We start from the raw sequence: 20180 nt of genomic DNA, 5'->3' as shown, positions 1-20180 counted from the left end.
GAATTCCCCAAATGTGGGAATCTCGACTGCATAATTTCTGGTAGTGGGGGACTGCGTTCGCGCTCTCCCCTGATAAAATGTGAAATATAAAAACAGAAGAATGATTGGCAGCTAGGTGATTGTAATTTTATTATACAACACATAACTGGATAGATACTACATAATTTAGTAAATTGTAATATACGTAGATTCGGTGAATGTTTCAATGGGTGAAAAATCAAACTCCCTCTTGGCTTGTGGTTGTTCTGAACTGGACAGATGTGCAAATAAATTGTCACTCAGTGAAGAAAATGATGGTCTAATTGTACTGATGTTGAAGTCTTCTGGAGGTAAACAGGCCTTAGCAAATGGAAGCATACAGAGTTGACAATGATAAATACTGATATTTATTAAATACTAAGTCCAGGGTTGAACTGTGCAGTTTTCTCTGGTCTCCACTAGAGACCACCAGAACTCTATTAGTTACTGTTATGTAGGCTAGTGTGTCACTGTGCTTATCTCAAACAGAGGACACATATGGAAAAAGGGAAGAATAGGGCTGTCTCAATCATGACATTTTAGGGTTAGGGTTAGGGCCATTTTATGCCACTATTGTAGTATAAGCCTAAACAATAAACAACATCAAAACACAAGAAACATACGTATACATAAACACATAAACAACATTTAAAACATCAGTAAAAATGAATAACAAGAGCAAATGAATGAAACTGTGCAGAGTGAAGGGAAATGTTGGAGTTAGGGGTGGTGGGGTGGGTAGGCAATTTTAAACAGGTGGGTTTTTGAGTTGTGTTTTGAAAAGAGGGAGAGAATCGGTGTTACGGATGTCAGATGGTAAAGAGTTCCAGAGTCGGGGAGCAGAGCGACTGAAAGCTCTGCTCCCCATGGTGCTGAGGTGAGCAGGGGGTACAGTGAGGTGGAGAAAGGAGGAGGATCTGAGGGAGTGTGCTGGAGTGGCAATGTGGAGGAGGTCAGACAGGTATGGAGGGGCAAGGTTGTGGATAGCTTTGAAAGTGTACAGAAGGATTTTGAATTGGATTCTTAGTGTGACCGGGAGCCAGTGAAGTTGCTGTAGGATTGGGGTGATATGGTGGGAAGAAGGGGTTTTGGTGATGATACGTGCAACAGAGTTTTGAACCAATTGAAGCTTATGGAGAGACTTGTGGGGGAGACCGAAGAGGAGAGAGTTACAATAATCTAGACGGGAGGTGACGAGACTGTGGACAAGGATGGAGGCGGTGTTGGGGGTGAGCGAGGGACGGAGTCGGTTGATATTTCGTAAGTGGAAGTAGGCAGATCGAGTGGTGTTATTGATGTGAGATTTGAATGATAGAGTGCTGTCAAGGATGACACCCAGACTCTTAGGCCCCGTCCAGACGAATACGCGGCTTCCCCGAATCCGATCTTTTTCTTAATCGTTTTGAAAAAAATCTCCGTAAACACGGCATCGTTTTCAGAAACACCTGCATCCACACAGATCCAGTGAAAACGACCCAAAACGCTATAGTACATACTCCAGGCGTGTGTGGAGCAGGTGGAGCGTGTGTGGCGCTGTAGCGCTGCCACACACAAACACTTAAGACAGAGAAGAAGACGGGAAGTCCCCGCTGTAATTCAATAGAAGAAGTCGTCCCCCGCTGTATTCAAACTCAAACATGGGATTAAATGTTGACAGGGAGTCGTGTCAGAGTAAATATGACGATCAGTGATGATTAAACAGGCGCGATTCAGCCGCAGCAGCGACCCGACGGCAGTCGGCCGTTGTTGTTGTTACGTCCATAGACTGTGCAGCTGCTGCAGCGGTGTGTGCCTCAGGTTACAGATAGAGCGGTGGGGGGTATGACATCATCGTTTCAGAAAAAAGCCGTATTGACCGTCCAGACGAAAACGCTGGGGCGGCGTTTTCAAATTTTCCCACTCTGGGACCCGTTTTCAAAAAATACCGTTTTCACCCCCCGAAAACGCCGGATCCGTGTGGACGCGAGGCCAATCCGATAAAGTATTTATCCGGATTTGAAAAAAACTGGTTCGTGTGGACGGGGCCTTAACCTGAGGAGAGGGGGAAACGGAGGAGCTGTCGATAAGAAGGGGGAAACGGTCAGTTTTGGATAGTGTAGATTTGGTGCCAATTAGAAGGATTTCTGTTTTTTCACTGTTTAATTTCAAGAAGTTGGAAGTGTACCAGGATTTGATTTCAGATAAGCAGGTGATGAGGGAAGAGGGTGGGAGTGTGGAGTTTGGTTTACTGGAAAGGTAGAGCTGGGTGTCATCCGCGTAGCAGTGGTAATGAATGTTGTATCTACGGAAGATGGTGCCAAGGGGGAGGAGATGAAGGTGATGAAGAGAAGGGGCCCCAGGACAGAGCCCTGGGGTACACCTGTGGTGACTGGGGAGGGGTCAGACTTGAAGGATTTGAGCTGGATGAACTGAGTGCGGCCTGAGAGATAAGAGTGGAACCAGTGAGGGGGGTGTGGGTGATGCCGATGGAGGAGAGTCTACCAAGGAGGATGGGGTGGGAGATGGTGTCAACGGCTGCACTAAGGTCAAGGAGGATGGAAAGTGAACCGGAATCAGTTGCAGTAAGAAGATGATTGGTGATTTTTATGAGTGCAGTTTCGGTACTGTGGCGGGGGCGGAAACCAGATTGGAAAGGGTAATGATGGGGAGTAATGATGGGGAGACCAGCAGCTGAGGGAGTCGATGACAGGTGTGGCCAGCAGGGGGAGCTCTGGGGAGAGACCGTGGACAGTGAGTGCACCACAGAGGGAGAGGGGTGTGTGTGTGAGGGGGAAGTAAACAGTCAGTCACATGGGAAGGAATGTACAGTGTGCTGCAGATTAGCCGCTAGCATGCGGCTACCTACGTGGTTAGGGTGTATTCCATCCGATTTAAAAAAGGACGAACGGTTCCAGAAAAGATTAAAATTGTCCACGAAGGCAATGCTGTGAGCTTGGCACGCTGACTGGAGCCAGGTGTGCAAACTGAGGACTCGGCTGAAACGCCCACATCCACGGCCAGTAGTGGGGATGGGACCGCTGATAAATGCAGACAGTTCACAGTTTTTCAAGAAATTTAAAAGTTGGATGAAGTGATTCTTCGTGAGCTCGGTCTGGCGGAGGGATGTGTCAGTACCAACATGGATTATAACTCTCGCCTACAATTAAAGTCGTCGGAGGGATAAGTGGACACAAGACGATGGAGGGGAACTCTCCGGGGAGGACACTGGGGACAAGACAGGAGGGACACGGGCCAGCCGCGGTGTAGGTGTGAAGCACGGTATTGACAGCTGGCGGGACCCGGTGTGGGAGCGCTCCGGCACGGCAGGTGGACAGGACAGGGGCGATGGGGAGCTGCGGGACACATGGGACAGCCGGGAGAACGGAGGAGCAGGCTGGGATCCCGCGGGCAAGGGGGGGAAATCGTGCAGGTCAAGAATGTTGTACTTGTTCTCCAGGTGAAGGTGGAAGAGAGGAGCCTGTTGTGGAAACTTTGTTTTCCCGGTGCGGGCACTGATCTGGGACCAGCGCTCCTGCTGAGATGGAGTGGAGTTAACCGGAGCCTTAGATTTGGCCTTGGGATTACAGTAAATAAATAAAAAAATGTTTATAATCAGTGTTGTGGGTAACGCGTTACAAAGTAACAAAGTACTTTAACGTAACGCGTTAGTTTCGTGAGTTGAGCAATCAGTAACTTAGTTATTAAAAAAAAAAAAAGTAATCCGTTACTTTTCGCCGGACAAGGAAAGGAAAATCCCGACTGCAGCCTGCTTTTTGCCAGACAGTAGGCTACTGTGCAACCTGCGGATGTGTCTGCCGAGGTGCAGTGCTGTGATGCGTCTGTGCCCTGCTACGTTACCTGTGTGTGTGTGCGCGTGCATTTCAATTCGCCAGCGAAAAGGACAAGAACATAACGGTAAAATGCACACTCTGCGTTGGTGATAAGCTTCTATCGACCGCAAAAAAATCCACATCCAATTTAAGGGCCCATTCACATGGATCAGCTCCACGTACGGACCTGCTTCACCAGCAGCAACAAGCAGCCCGGGCCGGCTCTCAGTGCTTGCCCGCTTTCAGCAACGCCCTCTCGGCGAGCGGTAGCTCAGTTCTCCCCCGGTCCAGCCCGGATCTCTACTCCATAACTGCCGTAGCAGCAGTGTGTATGGAGTTATTTTTGTCTCATAAATACCTGTAAACGCACAGAGGGTGATTTACAAATGTTCCTTGGTTTGCACATGCACAATTTTGCTATCCACAAATATAAATATCTAATTTGTAACTTGTATTTTGGTTTTTACAAATAAATGTGTATTTGTAAATATATTGGATATTTGTAAATGTATAATTTTCCATTTGTAAAAACAAAAAAGCCATTTGTAAAACCGAAAATTCTGTTTGTGAAGTGTAACTCTGCATTTGTGGATCACCAATCACACACGCATCTCTTTCCTCAATGACGTATTTCTGAGACATTCCTGTCGAGATCCACACAGATCCACAAAAACACAGCTGGTGATTCACAAAGGGCCGCTCTCCTCACCAGTAGGGTCAGTGGTGGCGAGTAGCTGAATTAAAACTAACGAAGAAGACTGCTACTGGATTATCTCGAGAAATTATTTGAATTCCCACTGTTAATGGGTCACTTTATTAAGTTTTCATATTTTTTCATGTGATAAAGTAACTGTTTAGATCCCAAATATATTTGCGGTTAGAGTATCCAAATGACGCCTGTTTGGAAGTTTGCTCCGCCGTTCTCGGAGCAGTGAAGCTCCACCTGTGGAGCAGGCTGCAGCTAACTGGGCTACCACCGGACGAGCGGTCTATCACAGAGGCTACAGCTGGGCTGCTGTGGTGTTCAGCCGGCTAAGCCGCGGTGTCCTCCCAGGGGAGAAAACGACCTGCATTGTTACTGACCGTTTCATTGTAAAACATTTATTTATTTATTGATGTAGTGGTGGTGACTGTTAGCCCATCATAGACTAAATAGTTTTGTTTGTTGATATAGCCTACAGACTACACCACTGAATGAGACAACATTTATCTCCTAAAAATAATTCATCCAGCTGGCGGTAAACCTCTAAAAAACTTTCGGTAGATTGATGGGCTCCTTTTCTCCCCTGGGAGGACGACGCAGATTAGCCGACCGACCACCACAGCAGCCCGGCTGTTGCTTCTGCGATGATCCGCTCATCCAGAGGCAGCAACTGGGTTGGGGCTTGGTTTCTCCCCTGGAATGACGCCGCGGCTTAGCCGGCCGACCACCACAGCAGCCCCGGCTGCTTCCTCTGTGGTGATCTGCTCATCCAGAGGCAGCAACCGGTTTACTGAAGTGCTCGTTTTCTCCCCCGAGAAGACGCCGTGACTTCGCCGGCCGACCACCACAGCAGCCCGGCTGTAGCCTCTGTGATAGACCGCTCGTCCGGTGGTAGCCTAGTTAGCTGCTAACTAGGCTACCACCGCGAACGGCGGAGCAAACTTCCAAACAGGCGTCATTTGGATAAACTAACCGCGTATTGGGGATCAAAACAGTTACTTTATCGCATGAAAAAATATGAAAACTTAATAAAGTGACCCATTAACAGTGGGAATTCAAATAATTTCTCGAGATAATCCAGTAGCAGTCTCCTTCGTTAGTTTTAATTCAGCTACTCGCCACCACTGACCCCTACTGGTGAGGAGAGCGGCCCTTTGTGAATCACCAGCTGTGTGTTTGTGGATCTGTGGATCTCGACAGGAATGTCTCAGAAATACGTCATTGAGGAAAGAGATGCGTGTGTGTGATTGGTGATCCACAAATGCAGAGTCACACTTCACAAACAGAATTTTCGGTTTTACAAATGGCTTTTTTGTTTTTACAAATGGAAAATTATACATTTACAAATACCCAATATATTTACAAATACACATTTATTTGTAAAAACCAAAATACAAGTTACAAATTAGACATTTGTATTTGTGGATAGCAAAACACGTGCGCAAACCAAGGAACATTTGTAGATCACCCTCTGTGCGTTTACAGGTATTTATGAGACAAAAATAACTCCATAAGTGTGATACCAGTACATTTAACCGCATTTTTTACTTTTATTACACACAAGGCAGGAAGTTCACGTCTCGCAAGCCTCCCTCCTCTCCACACGTGAGTCCTCCGTTCAAACTGACAGACAGATCGAGCAGTGAAGCCGCTGAGAGGGATTCACGGCAACTCCTGAATTTTGATCAGTTCTGCGATCAAAAAAAAGAAAGAAAAAAAACGCTATGTGGCATATTTCTGACTGTCTTTCCTGTTATTGTTATCCTGTAGAGTTAATTTGGTTGGATGACTGATGTTATTAGGCTTGGGCGGTATTACGGTAATACCGTATACTGCAGGTGTTTAAAAATAGCAACGGTATCAGTTTCAATACCGTCATGAAAAAATGCAATGCACTTATACAGGAGATAAGGATTAAATATTAAATAAAAGTAATTTAATGTCTAAAATTGATTATATGTCCAGTAGCACTTACGTGTGGTTGAATTTTCAGTTAGTTTAATATGTTTTAGCCTACTTTTACACACACACACACACACACACACACACACACACACACACACACACACACACACACACACACACACATACACACACACACACACACACACACACACACACACACACACACACACACACACACACACACACACCCTCCCTCCGCTCCCCCGTCGGACACGTTCCGCCATAGTCACTCTCACTCACACACACATCACACAGCCAGATCGCTCTGCACACAGTTTATGAACTTGATTAGTTTCAACAAGTCGGTCGGGTTTTACCGTTATGCCCGTTTATCACCAATAAACACAGTAGATGAGCGTGAGTGACTGAGCTGCGGCGGATGGGGTGGGGTTAGGGCTGGGTACCGAGAGCCGGTTCCAATTTTGGAACCGGAACCGAAATCCCAAGATCCGACAACCGTTTAAAAATGCGCATTTCGATTCTTTATTTCGGTTCCTGGCAGTCACTCACACACACACCACACGCGAGCACAGGACGGGAGGGTGGGGGTCATCCCCCAGTCGGTAATTTCTCCCGCTAATCACGGAAGGAAGACGGTGGGGGTGGGGGGTCTGCGGCGTGCAGCGGTGCAGGTCTCCGACTGCAGCGGGGACTATCATGTCTCTGCTCCGTGACACTGTGAGACTGACCGCCGGTGCGCGCTGTGGGACGGGACCGGGGAACGGCAGCACCCGGTAATCGCTAATAACCCGAAAACACAACGACAACGTCGGCAAAATCGCTTTTGAAAAAAAAGAAAAAGAGAGAGACCTGCCGTGCCGTGTAACCACAACAACAACAACAACAAAAAACTGACAGCGAGTGAGTGTCACGACTTCCTGTATCTGGCCCTTCAAATTAAAAGCCCTATAGCCTTTATACTGTTCAGTCATATTGATTTTGACTTAATTTTGACAAGACACTGCTCCAAATGTTGTTGTTGTTTTCCTGCGACCAATTAAATTTTGGACAGTCAGTGATTTTTGCTTGGTCGACTATTTGGAGGCAGCCCTAGTAACGTTATACAAAAACATACTATATTTATTTACTTTCTAATTAATATTGGTATCGGAATCGGTAATCGAAAAGAATCGGAATCGAAATGAGGAATCGAAATAGGAATCGGAATCGATGAAAATGCAAACGATACCCAGCCCTAGGTGGGGTGGGGGGTCCGCGGCGTGGAGCGGTGCGGGACTATCATGTCTCTGCTCCGTGACACTGAGACAGACCGCCGGTGAGCGCTGTGGGACGGGTCCATGGCTGTATTGGACGGGTCCCGCTAATCGTTGAAAACAGCAGTGATACGTCTCCAAACCAGAAACGTCTGGAACAACATCGGAAAAAGTCGCTCTTGACAAGAAAAAAAAAAAAAAAAGGGACCGGACCTGCCGTGCAAAAAAAAAAAAAAACTGACAGCGAGTGCGTGCCATGACTTCCTGTATCTGGCCCTTCAAAATAAAAGCCCTATAGCCTTTCATATGCAGTTCGGTCATATTGATTTTGACTTAATTTTGACAAGACAGGGCTCCAAATGTTTTTTTGTTTTTTTTCCTGCGACCAATCGACCAATGAGATTTTGGTCTGCTAATGTTTAGCCCTAGTATTCAGTTTCTGAATGGTGAATACACAAGCCAATGTTTGGTAATGCCACTTACGTCATCATTTTTAATTAGTCACGGTAATACCGTATACCGTGGTAAAATGTGGAGGAAGTTTGACGGTATCAAAATTTGGATACCGCCCAAGCCTAGATGTTATTCGTCAGGACTCGGTGCATTTTTAAAAGAGGCTGTGTGTCTGTCTGTTAAGTTGCAGCATGTGCGAGGCGCTGCAAAAGGCTTTTATTCATAGGTAACGCAGTAACGTAACTGATTACTTTTAATTGATGGTAACGTTGTAACTTAATTAACTACTTTCCAAAGTAACTTTACCCAACACTGTTTAATGGCAGTCAATGGGCCCAAATTGGACCTGGAGGTTGAGATTGTTAAGGCACAATTATATCTCATGGTCTATACACCTTGTAATAAAGGGGATCTAGCCCATCATGCTGTTTGTCTACCAGGAGGTTCCCCAAGCGTCCACTGGGTTCTCCCCGTTTGAGCTTCTGTACGGCTGGGAGGTACAGAGGCCGTTGGGCTCTGACCTGGATTTACTCCATGAAAGACAGCCAACAACAGTCATCTCACCCGCTCGTACCTCTCTCTCCAGCCGTTCCAGTTCCAGATCTGACATCAAGCTGGCAAGAACAACGTTGTGGCAGATTATCTCTACAGGTTGCCGCACATCGTCAACCTCAGGGAGGAGGGGGATAATGTGACGGAGCGCCTTTGAACGCCCTGTCATTCCCTGACCGGCACACGCTCTCTCTCAGAGAGTGCCGGTGCCGGGAGCGCGCGCTGCGCTCTCATTGTTCCGGCAGAGCCAAGCTCCATCCAAACTGTTTCCCCGCAGGCCGCATCTCGCGGTCCAGCAGTGACACAAACTTTTTCCCGTTTCTCTGAACTCTGTTCCCCCCTTCCGTAGGTTGTCGAGGGTGCACACTCGGCGCTTACGCAACACACACACATACACACACGCTCACCTGCTGTTGCTGCGGAGGTCTGTCTCGGGTTCACGGGCCGAACCGAGGCAGTTCCGGATCACGTCATAAATAGCGCTGGGTGGTGTGCTTCAATGGGTCAGGTGACCATGGACTATACTAATATTACTGTTTGTGTTGAAAGTGTTGTGAATTGATGTGTTCTGTGTGAACAATGGCACAGCCATATGAAGGGTTGTTAGTGCCACGGTACTGGAGTTGAATTTAATGGGTTTTGTGAGTTTTGGTATTCTGTTATCCAGTTTATGTTTCTAAACCCCTGTGCTGGGTTAATTGGTTTGCCCGGGGGGTGGACCAAGGGGGTATTTAAAGGGAACTCAGCTCACTTGAGGGTAGCTTTTGGCTGAGAGGCATGTGGATCCCAGTTGCTGCTGTGATTTCTGTAAATATTTGACTCTTCATCCTACTGTAAATATTCCTGCCACTTTGCTTTGCCACCTGTGGGTATTTTTCTTCGGTTTTGGTGTAAATAAAAAAATCACCATACTAAAGTTTGCCGACTGGGCCATCATCTGTCCATCATCTGTCCATCTCAAAGTATCGAACCCCGACACCAGGACCATTTTTTCGGCTTTTTTAATTTTTTTTATTGCAGTGCAATTTGTAAGGTAAGAGAACCAGGCATTAATTGAAACTTTGGTTTCAATGGAGGTCTGGTTCTCTGGTGGTTTAGAAGTGTCACCTTACCCCAAACCCTTTATACCCTTTACTTTGAAAGCAGAGGCTTAGTTTTATTTGGTATTGATGGGTAAAGTTATTGTGTTACAGCCTATCAAAAATGTTTGATTATAATGGGACTCACTAGTGCCAAAATGCTGAGACCGATGCACAGAGTGAAGTCTCTTGTCATCCAGCCTAGTTGGAGGCGAGAGACGAGGAAAACAAACATGTGCGCATGCACATGGGAATATATCGAGGTTGACAAAATTATCGAGTTCATTTAAATTTATCGTACGATTAATTGATTTATTGATGATTATCGTCCCAGCCCTAGATGGTGGTATTCTGCTCATTCCCCATATTCAACCTTTAAATGAATGGAGTTGAATGAATTAAGCTTTACCTGTCAATGCAAAGTCTTGGCCAGCTAAAATGCAGCTAGCATAGGAAAGTGAGAAATGAATAAAAACAGGTATTTGTTGGAGACTAGGGCGGTCACTAGGTCTGAACGATAAATCATTATTGTATCTATATTTAGATATGAACATTCAAGATATCAATATTGGAAAAGCAATGATATAAACGATATAGATTACCCAAAATGACACACAAACAAACATTTAGCCGGGGGCTGTGTCCACCAGACGTGTTTTTTTATAGCTCTGTGGGTGAGTTCGGTGCTCACAGCGCTCAGCGGAAAAAACGCTCTCTGCGCTTCCGTAGAGCGCTCAGAGTTTAAATCTGTTCAACTATTAGAGCAGCGCAACGCTCGTCAAGCGGCTCGGAAGTGAGACGACTCGTTTTGTAACCTGGTTACAGCAACATTCTAAGAGAGAGAGAGAGCGCTCAAAAAGTGCGTTTGGTGGACACAGTCATGAGAAACATGTACAGCGGCAGCGCAGCTTCTTACATGCACCCAACAGGGCGACAGCGGTCCCAAATAAACAGCCAAAATAAATAGGAAAATAACCTAATACCATCTAACAAAGTCTTAGGTCTACCCGGTTGAAGAATATGCTGTTTGAAAATATGTTGCAGACTAAAGCGAAAACCGTTTCTATCCAGCTGTCCGCGTACAGCTCGACCCGAGCTAGAATTAATTAATTAAAGACCAGGCCAGGCCCGGCCCGGCCCGTTACCTGGTCGGGCCTCGGGCTACCCGCGGGCTTGGGTCAGGTAGCCATGCTCTAATTTAGACACTCCCCGTGAAGGGGCAGTGTTGCTGTTCTAAATCATGTTGAATGATTAAGTTTATCTATGTCGGTAATATTACAAGATGCAGTTATTTTCATTTGTCGGAATATTTTCAGTAGCTTGAAGTGTGTAGAATAATCATAGTCGTTTTGAAAAGTTATTCACTGCAACTTCTGAGTGGCTCTGAATAGACTTTGCTTCAGTTTATTTGGTTCGAGAAAAGTTTGGAAACAGTCAAAATGTACGTGCATATTATTCATAATAATAATAACTGTTTATTGTTGAATAGTTGTTGAACAGTTTGATGTGTCTTTGAAAATTTGAGGTTTTATTTGCTCTGACACAAGGTTTCACTTGCATGCCATTCCTGAATTCCACAAGTTATTTTCTGTATTTCTCCAGGGACATTCTCCGACAATGGTGACTGTTTCCACGGAAAGCTGTGTAGTCTTTATAGCACTCGGAAATGTTTTTAATTGTGCACATTCATGTTGGTGTTGATACTGAGGTCACTTTGTCGCCCTTATACTAGGAACAGTCTTTACATAATCCTTTCCTTTTCCTAGTAGTAGACTGAACCCCGCCCACCCCGCCCCATGCTACTACACAACAGACATGACTCCAGCTAAATCCAGAAACTTTATTTATAAAAAGGAAAGGATTTGAGAAATTTCAGTCACAGCTTGCTTCACAGAAAGTTACATTAGACAAATACAGTATGTGTTTAACAATAATGGTGATGAGGTACATGTATGTTTAGTGTTAATTAATCTTTTAGGGTGTATTGTTTTCTTATTTCTTTTATCTTTATTCAGGAAATTTAAGGTTGTATGCAGGTCAGACATGAAGCTTTATGATTTTTAAAAAATAAAACTTGTATATATCATATTTTCTTTACTTCAGCAGTCAGACACCATTTGACTAATCATTTTTGATTTACAATGTTTTTAAGTAGTCAATGTGTTCAGTGGAGTAATACAAGTAAATAAAATTCCCTAGCACACTGTGTTCACTTTTTCCTAATAGTGACTAATGGTTCACCGATGCCAAGGCATGGGAGTAACATATTAGTTATTATTTGTAACAACATATCTTGTCTTCCATTCTCTGGTACGCATTTTGCTATTTGTACATCTCCTGCCTTTTCTTACCCGTGCCCTATTATTCCCAACCCCCAGCCCATCCTTTTCTTCACTTCCCTGCTTGTATACTTCATCTAATGGCCTTCTCCACCCCTGTCTGTGTTCTCTCACACCCAGACTTTTCCCTTTCCATCTGCCCCATCTCGTCCGCCACAGCAGCCAGTACCCAGGCCACGGTGCCGGGAGGCCGGCAGGTTCTTATACACAGCTCGGCTGTATGGGATGAAGCACAGACCGAGCTGGAGGTGTCGGGCCAGACGACAGTATGCGGCCAGAGCCAGGACCAGCAGAGGGGTCACCAGGAGAAAGCCCACCACCAGAAGGGCCACACAGCCTCCGTCAGTCAGCAGGTCTGAGCAGTAGGGGCTCGTCCCATGGGGGCGGACCTGAGAGAAGAGGAGAAATGCTACATTAAGAAGGATGTTGTGAAAGATACACAGGTTAGTGTCTCCTTTATTTGACCAGTGTAGCTGTTCAGGGATGCTTCACTTACTCACAGTTGACACGCCTGGAAGCTGCCCACATCTGCAGTTTGTTAGTAAAGTTTGTACTGCAACACTGACACTAACTACAGCAGGCTCAGACTCAGTTCTCTTAGCCAAGGACCCCTCAGAAATGTACTAGCTCACAGTGAAACCACTTTTTGTGAGAGAGGCACTTTACATTATAGTTATGCAACATTAATATTAGGTAGAGAATAGTATAGTGTAGTTGCACTGTTAGACTTAAATATTTTACTTAGTACAGACTTTGCATTTGTAGAATTACTGAGTGGTGTTTTCATATAGAAAACGAGCCATTAAAATACTGGGAATAACAGATAAGGACAGGAGATGATGTGCTCTGTATGGTATGTGTGAGGACAGACACCAGTTGGCAGTTGTGTGTCTCACACAGGGCTGTAATGGATCAGTTGCCCACTAAAGACTCCATTTGACAAAAAAAATGTGTAGAAACCTGCTTAAAGGAGCAGTGAACCATCAGTGTCAGGTTGATTCAAAGATGTTGATCAGTACATACCGCAGGTCAAAGCATGTGTACTTGTTGCTGAGCAGTAACACTGGGGAGGAGGAGAAGAGGAGGTGAAGGGGTCAGGAATTGAGTGTGGGAGAGGAATGGAAAGACAGCGAGCCTGAATCATCCTTATCGCCTCATGAAGGATGAAGTGAACATTTGAGTGCACAAGGAAAGTGCAGGGAGTAAAGGTGGGAGCTCTGGGAGAGAAGGCTTTTTTCTTTATTGTAGAACTCATGCCCATACTGATGAGATAATAGTAAAGCTGTTATACTGTATATCTGAGAAATAACCACCACCACAATATCTCATCAGTAAAGTCATTTCTTTAACAAAAAAAAAAAGGTTAGCAGTTAATAGTCTTCAGGAGTCTTTTAAAAATGTAATTGCTGTTGTTTCTATATCTTAGTTGCATGAGGTGCATGCGATAGGAACAGAAACATTTTGATGTTATCCTGATAGATGTGGAGTTGCAGCTGGTCAGAAAGAAATACCAACTGCAGAGAGAAAGTTTAACAGTGAGGAGCAAAGTTAAGTGAAAGTTGTTTTGAATGCAGAATGTGTTAAAAGTAAAGTTTGACAGGGCAGTGCAGGGGAGCTCAGTGGGTAGGGGTTGTGATAGATAAGATCTCATAAGTGTTCTTATGTTTATACTTGACGAGTGTGGCACCAGATCTAATCCATGATGAAATACTGTGCTGTTTGTTGTTGACTGTTGCAAACAGAAAACCAATCTGAGGATCCTTACACACCAAGTCTACGTTTCTTACTCTACCTTTTTTTCTCACCCTTTTTTCCCTTGTGACTCCCCCCTCTCTCCATCCTCACAGGTCCTGGTTAATCCCTCTCTAAGCTGCTGTCACATGAGGTCTAACTGTGAGAGAGCAGGAGAACAGAGAGAATCCTGATCTCTGCTCACTATGGAGGTCCTTGCCCTACTGAAATGCCGTAGGTATGCATCAAAAGGTGTTAAGCCACCGTGTTGACTTTTTGGGGGAGTCCAAGATGAACCTCCAGTCAAATCAATTATTTGAAGTTAAAATTTAAAACCTGTTTATTGTTTTCATCGTCCAAAATCATATTTTGTCTGGTTTTGAGTGTTAGAGTTTGTGCTTTGGCGTCATGCTCCCTACACTCCTGACCTTTTGTCCCCTTCTAATTCGCCCATCTTTTCAACATCTGAGAAAAAACCTCAGAGTTATCTGATTATGAAACCCGTCATCACTGACCGATCTAAACCCCACCCTCAGCCCCAGGCAGAACGGTTTCAAACTTTTGGATCAAAGTTATGAGATTAGGACTAAAATGTCTTTGACACAAAGATGGATGTAGCTATCTTCTTGTTCTGCTCAACATTTATTTAGATTTAGTAAATGTCTGTGTAAACATTTATTCTAACTAACCAACAAACTAACATGTTCTTTTTTGTCTCGAGCACTGTACTGATTCTAAATGTCATAGGATAGTCATATATTATCCCCCTTATGCCAATCAGATGAAAGCTTGGTAATATTTTCTGTTTACAAATACTTCCAAGTGAATTCTGTTAAATAATACAAATGTTATTGTATATTAAAGTATTAAATTGCACAACTGCACAAAATCAACTAATTGCTACGCAGATGTTTCCACCAAATGTTTGTGCTCTCATTTATGATAATATCCCTGAGGACAGATGGGTAAACCCACACAAAGGAGAGAAATTACAAGTGAACAGACAAATTTTGCAAGTGCTACTGAAACAAACACTGAGGCTGCACCCACACTTCCGTAGTTTAGTTTTAACACAGAGACTTTTGGAAATTCTGCTGGTTATGTATGTAGAAAACTCTGGGGTTGCATTGTAGTCTGAACAGGTAAAAACCCTTGGAAATAGTGACACACATGGCCTTGAATGGTCACTTTGATCATGTGATGTGCATTTTTAGGTATTATTACATTAATGGCAGTTATTGTTAGTACAGCGCTAAAATCAAAACAATTAAAAGTGCAATAACACTCAACACACATACAGTACTGACACATCCTCATCCACCCTCTCCCCTGCATCCCCCTCTCTTACTGTAGAGTGGCAGAGGAAGCCAAAGACCACCATGACGATGGCTGGCGTCAGGATGGTACCAAACACCAGTCCAGCCAGGCAGGCGTTGATTGCGGCGATCACCAGATTCTGAGCCGTCACCAGTACGGAGCAGGCCCAGCAGTCCAGGGAGCCTCGCAGCTCCAGAGGAGCTTCACTACCCCCACCAGCACTCTCTGCTGCAGAATAAGGAGGAGGTACGACCACACGCGAAGGTGTTTCTCTGCCTCCGCCCATAGCTGTGGTGGAGGCCAGAGAGTTGGAGTGGTGGAGATGCTGGTGGTGGTTGGTGTGATGATGATGGTGATGGTGATGAGGCGGCAGTTCTTCAGACAGGTCCAAAACTTGGTGGTGGGCCCCCTTCTCTAGAGTACCTGTCATACTCATAGTGAACTGTGAGCAGAAAAATAAACACATTAGTGGAGGGGGGGTTGCAGATGTTTTGAAAGTGTCAGATCAGCTGTGATTGACACATTAGTTTATTATTTTATGTAGCAGAGTACTGAAGGAAGAAATCTGTTTGAGAGCAAGTTGGTGTTGTCTGCACATGTGCTTGTGGTTGTCATGCCAGCATATGGCCTTAAAATTCAAGTGCCAGCAAGTATATCATAATTCATAACATAATTTAATAGTGTGTACATTTTTAGTTGTGGAAGAACATAGTACATATCTTCAACATGTTTAGAAAAGCTAATTAGATAATTTTTATTTTCTTTATCAAAAGGCTTATGTAATGTTAAAGGGGAACTATGCAAGTCTGCTTGCTTTTCTGCTGTTTTGGTTACGCTCCTCTTGTCCATGTGCATTTGTTTACAACAAGGTTGATTTTCAGCCGTGAGATGCCAGGTGGAAGGCAGAGAGCCTCCGTTCTCACTCATTAACAAGTCACAAGTCATGTAGTTATAATGATCACAATTACTCTGGAGCTTTTTAATTAAGGTAAAAATGTAGCATAGCCACGGGAGAAATCCTGCTTAGTTCCTCTTTAATGGGGAAAAATATTGTTCAGTGTGTTTTTCTGGTATTGCTATATTTTAATGTAGCTTATTAATATATGTGATAGTGATTCTAGATCATAAAAGAACTTGACAATTGATTCATCAGTAACTAGTGCACCAAGTATCTATTATGTGACGCGATTATGGCATGATGATAATATTCCTGAGGACAGATGGGGAAAGCCACACAAAGGAGAGAAAGTTAAAGCTAAGCTAAAGTTACCGTTCATCTTTTAATTTCACAATTTTTGTGTGTGTGTCATAAAACAGTCTACCAGAATTCATCATTTCAAACTGGAGCTCCTCCATGTAGGGTCTGCTTTGATCCAAGTTTCTTTCGTTTTCATGAGCCCTGTGTGAGGACAGATTTTACATGGTGCACAGCTGTGTCTGGCACAGGATATCCTCACTTCTCATAGGTCAGGAGACAGCGTTGCCTCAGCCAAACAGGGGACAGCTCTGACTAACAAGGCCAGTTGGATGCCAAAAAACCCTCAGTAATGGAAAAAGCCCAGTGTAGATGAGTAAGTCAACCTGTCAGTCTTTTAGCCAATACACGGAAAGTGACAGGTGCTTTTGCATATTCAGTTATTTCTGTTTTTAAAGATGCTTAGCTTTTTAGGGTTTTGCATGAAGAAGTCTGATATTACAATTGTAAATCTCCCAGTAGTTCGATTTCTTAAGACGAGCACCTTCTTGTGTGACCCTTAACTGTACAGCACCAGGCTGCTCCGACCTGCAGCAATCTGTTGCTGTAGTGGAAGGATGAGTATAAGAGGATATACCTGTAGTGATGGGGGTGCATGGTGGGTCATATTTTTGATAGTATTAATGCTTTAACAACAAAAGTTGCTTTTCTAATGTTTGACATTTTCAGGTAATGTTAGGGTCTGTTGGGAGTTGGCACAAAAAAGGAATAGAATAGAAAACCCTCCCACTTAGGTTGCTGTCACAGTCTGTTGTGTGTGTCTGTATATACTAAAGCTAAAATTTAATAACTGCAAGTTAGAAAAGATATACACAGGAAAGTCACATTTCGATTTTGAGCGTGATATTGGCCGTCATAGACTAGATTATTTATGATGCTGTCCTGGGTGCTTTGACCTTGTTTATTCTCCACTTCTGTCTCCCATTGTTGTCCCAAGTGTTGTTGCAAGGTGGAAGGTCACACAGGAAGGACTGGCAGGAAAGTGTACGCGCACACGCATGTGTGTGAGATGACTCATAGTGCCCTTTGCTGAAAATACACCGAGGTGCTCCACCCATTTTACTCACTGTTATTATTTGAATAGCATTGTAACACGTCTTGTCCCATATGAAGGGATTTTAAAAGTGAAATATTGTCCAGTGGAGTAACTGTTGCTGCATCATGGTGGCATGTAGTCAGCCATATTGTGTTCATGAATTTATCAGCTCCTGTTTATAGTTTGCCATCATGTGCATGATCAGCTAGATTTTACTGTGTTATCCTGTTGGATGATGCAGGGAGGTTTCCTATTGTCTGCTCTGTCTATTACTCTATTGTCTGGAACAAAGCAGCAGCAGTAATTAATTCTATGTCACAGACCTCTGAGAGTTGTTTATGTTGAAAATCAGAAGCTCATTAGCTCTTGTACCTCTTTTAACTATAATGAGTTATGTGGAGATGTCAAGGAGTGGGTCAGTTATGATCATTTGATTTTAATGTTTCTGAGCAGCTCTTGTACTCACGTTGTGTTGTGGGGCCTGGTGGACCTCTTGCTGTTCCTCCTCCAGTTTGGTGCCGCTTTTCTCACCTCTTTTCAAGACCACTTTGGTCCGGTCAGTCTCCGAGTACAGGTCTTCGTCTCCCACTTCAGTGAAGCTCTCACCTTTTATCCTCTGGGCTCTCTGCTCCTCTGTCTCGGTTACTTTGCCTCCTTCCCCGTGTGAAGTTTGAAGGAACTTTGCAAGTGTTTTTGGAGCCTTATCTGTTCAGTGGTGGTATGCTGGTATGTTGGCTTCCTGCAGCTCTGCCCTCCTGCTGCTTCTTCTCTTCACTATCCAGAGTTGTCAGTGGAGCTGATAGTGTCTGTTTTCTTTTCCACATGCAACATCAAATTCCTGTTCTGTTGTGATTAATTCGTAGTACGGTGGTGCTGCCTCCTCGGCTGCTGGAACCAATTCCACTCACTAATGCTGTGGTCTTTGTCTTAAGTATGTCAAACTTTTCGGTCGGTCTCCCCTCCTCTTTTTAGCCCCCCTCCATCTGATTGAGGCCACAGTGCTGTCTCTCTTTCCCTCCCTCCTCCTGTGCTCCCTTCATCCATCCCACTTTCCCTCCACCCACTGGGCTTATCAGCCCCCCTGCCTTTCTCCAGCAACTCCTCTCAACACATGTATTCCACCACTCATATCCAAGTCATGTTATACCCCCCTTTACCCTGTCCCTGTTGCAGTGGGGGCAGGGTGTTGTGTGTTGGGGGTCAGAGTGAGGAGGCTTGCCTGATAAGTTGAGGTTCAGGAGAGCAGAAAATGAGGGGGAAGGGCAGTGGAGACAGTGTTGGTGTGAGTTAAGAGGAGCAGAGGAGAGATGGTAGGAGCATGGCTCTCCACACGCTTGGTCTATTTTTCAGATTGCCTGTTATGTTCTGTTTGTTCGTCGTGGATGCCAAAAGTGCTATTTTAATTTATTTTTTACATTACACAAAAAGGCAAATTACCCAATTATGACATCACCTAATAAAGATGAACTAAATGACTGATTAAAAAGTAGTAAGAAGTTATAAATACTGAAATAAAAACCTGGCGCCCCGATTCCTGGGGTCATGTTTGACTCTTGTCCCCTTCCACACAGAGGCAAGATGTAGTGGGCTTTTTGTCCAGCGTGAAAGGGGCTTGAGAATACATTAACATGTATTATATATGATCAGATATTGCATTCAGAAATTGTTTTTACCCTGTCAATTTTTAAATTAAGCACTTGAGTTAGCCTGACTGCAGCAGTAAAGTTGTGTCGACTTCTAGATTGATCTGATAAGAGGCAGGTTGTAGGTGCTGCTAGTGAACACAGAACCTGTAGGAATGTGCACCCTGTCACATTTCCATTAATCCTGGGCTGAGGCAATTTGAGGCAATTTAAAGACCTCATTTAAGATTATATCTTGCCATACATATTTTTTCCTCTCTTTTTTCAATATAAATGTATTTTACTTATAGAGGTTAGAAAGTCTTGAATCACCTTCTCTTCTTCTTCTTTCCTTTTGAGCCCTAGGACAGAGCTCATACAGCTCGTCAGCTGTGAATACTCCCAGAAACCCTGTCCTTACAGTTCCACTAATCACATAGATAAATATGTAAAATCTCTCTAAAGGTGGTTGATAACTTGTATTCCTTACCAGATATTTATATCATTGAATGGACCATTTCCCTTTGCACATTGAGGGGTTATATCTCAGTTTATAGAACTGGAAATTTTACCTATGATTTTATTATTATTAGATCGAGCTGCGTTTATTTTTTTTTCCAGCCAGAGTTAGAACCATAATTTTCCCAGTGTGTTACTAATTCCATCATTGTCGATCAGTCAGTATGTTAACATGACACTTGAAAAAACGAATTATTGCCTTAATCCGACTATAACTGGACAACTGAAGTGCATGTAAACACCTTAGTCCGACTAAAGTCAGAGTTCTCCAACTCCGATTAAGACACCCAGATAATGCAATTAGAATTCGATTTTCTCCGTCATGTATACGCCTTAGTCGGACTGAAGCTGGACAATGCATGTGCGCATGCTCCACAACAGTAGAGACGGCACAAAGTGGAGCAGAGAAGCCACCCGAACCCGGCAAAGTAAAGAAAAAAACCCAACGTCAGCGCCGATTCAATGCATTTCACACAGCGCGACCAGCAAGAGTGTTTTATTAAAAAAAAAAAAGAGAGAGATGAAAAAAGGAAGCCCGTATCCTATTCTCAGTGCGAATCCGGCCCAG

General features: G+C 44.2%; 1 protein-coding gene across 1 annotated transcript; it reads right to left on the bottom strand.

Moving 5' to 3' along the window:
- Positions 1-11649: 11649 nt before the first annotated feature.
- tmem88b (transmembrane protein 88 b) lies at positions 11650-18365 on the bottom strand. Its single transcript, XM_083993180.1, has 3 exons — positions 17938-18365; positions 15212-15622; positions 11650-12521 (listed from the first exon to the last, which is right to left on the bottom strand). The coding sequence occupies exons 2-3, from the start codon at positions 15614-15616 to the stop codon at positions 12243-12245; spliced, it is 684 nt and encodes a 227-aa protein (XP_083849306.1). The 5' UTR covers positions 15617-15622; positions 17938-18365; the 3' UTR covers positions 11650-12242.
- Between the last annotated feature and the right edge of the window lie 1815 nt (positions 18366-20180).

Source organism: Trachurus trachurus (assembly GCF_905171665.1).
Source record: "Trachurus trachurus genome assembly, chromosome: 18".
In the NCBI taxonomy this organism is placed as follows: Eukaryota; Metazoa; Chordata; class Actinopteri; order Carangiformes; family Carangidae; genus Trachurus; species Trachurus trachurus.
The sequence above is the reverse complement of the archived record's forward strand: the minus strand, read 5'-3'. Positions and strand labels throughout refer to the sequence as shown.

Excerpts from the sequence above, each read along its gene's own strand:
- tmem88b (XM_083993180.1), bottom strand. The coding sequence starts at position 15,616 with ATGAGTATGACAGGTACTCTAGAGAAGGGGGCCCACCACCAAGTTTTG. Across the intron at positions 12,522-15,211 it reads GCTTCCTCTGCCACTCTACA|GTCCGCCCCCATGGGACGAG; the intron begins GTAAGAGAGGGG and ends CTCTTCTCTCAG.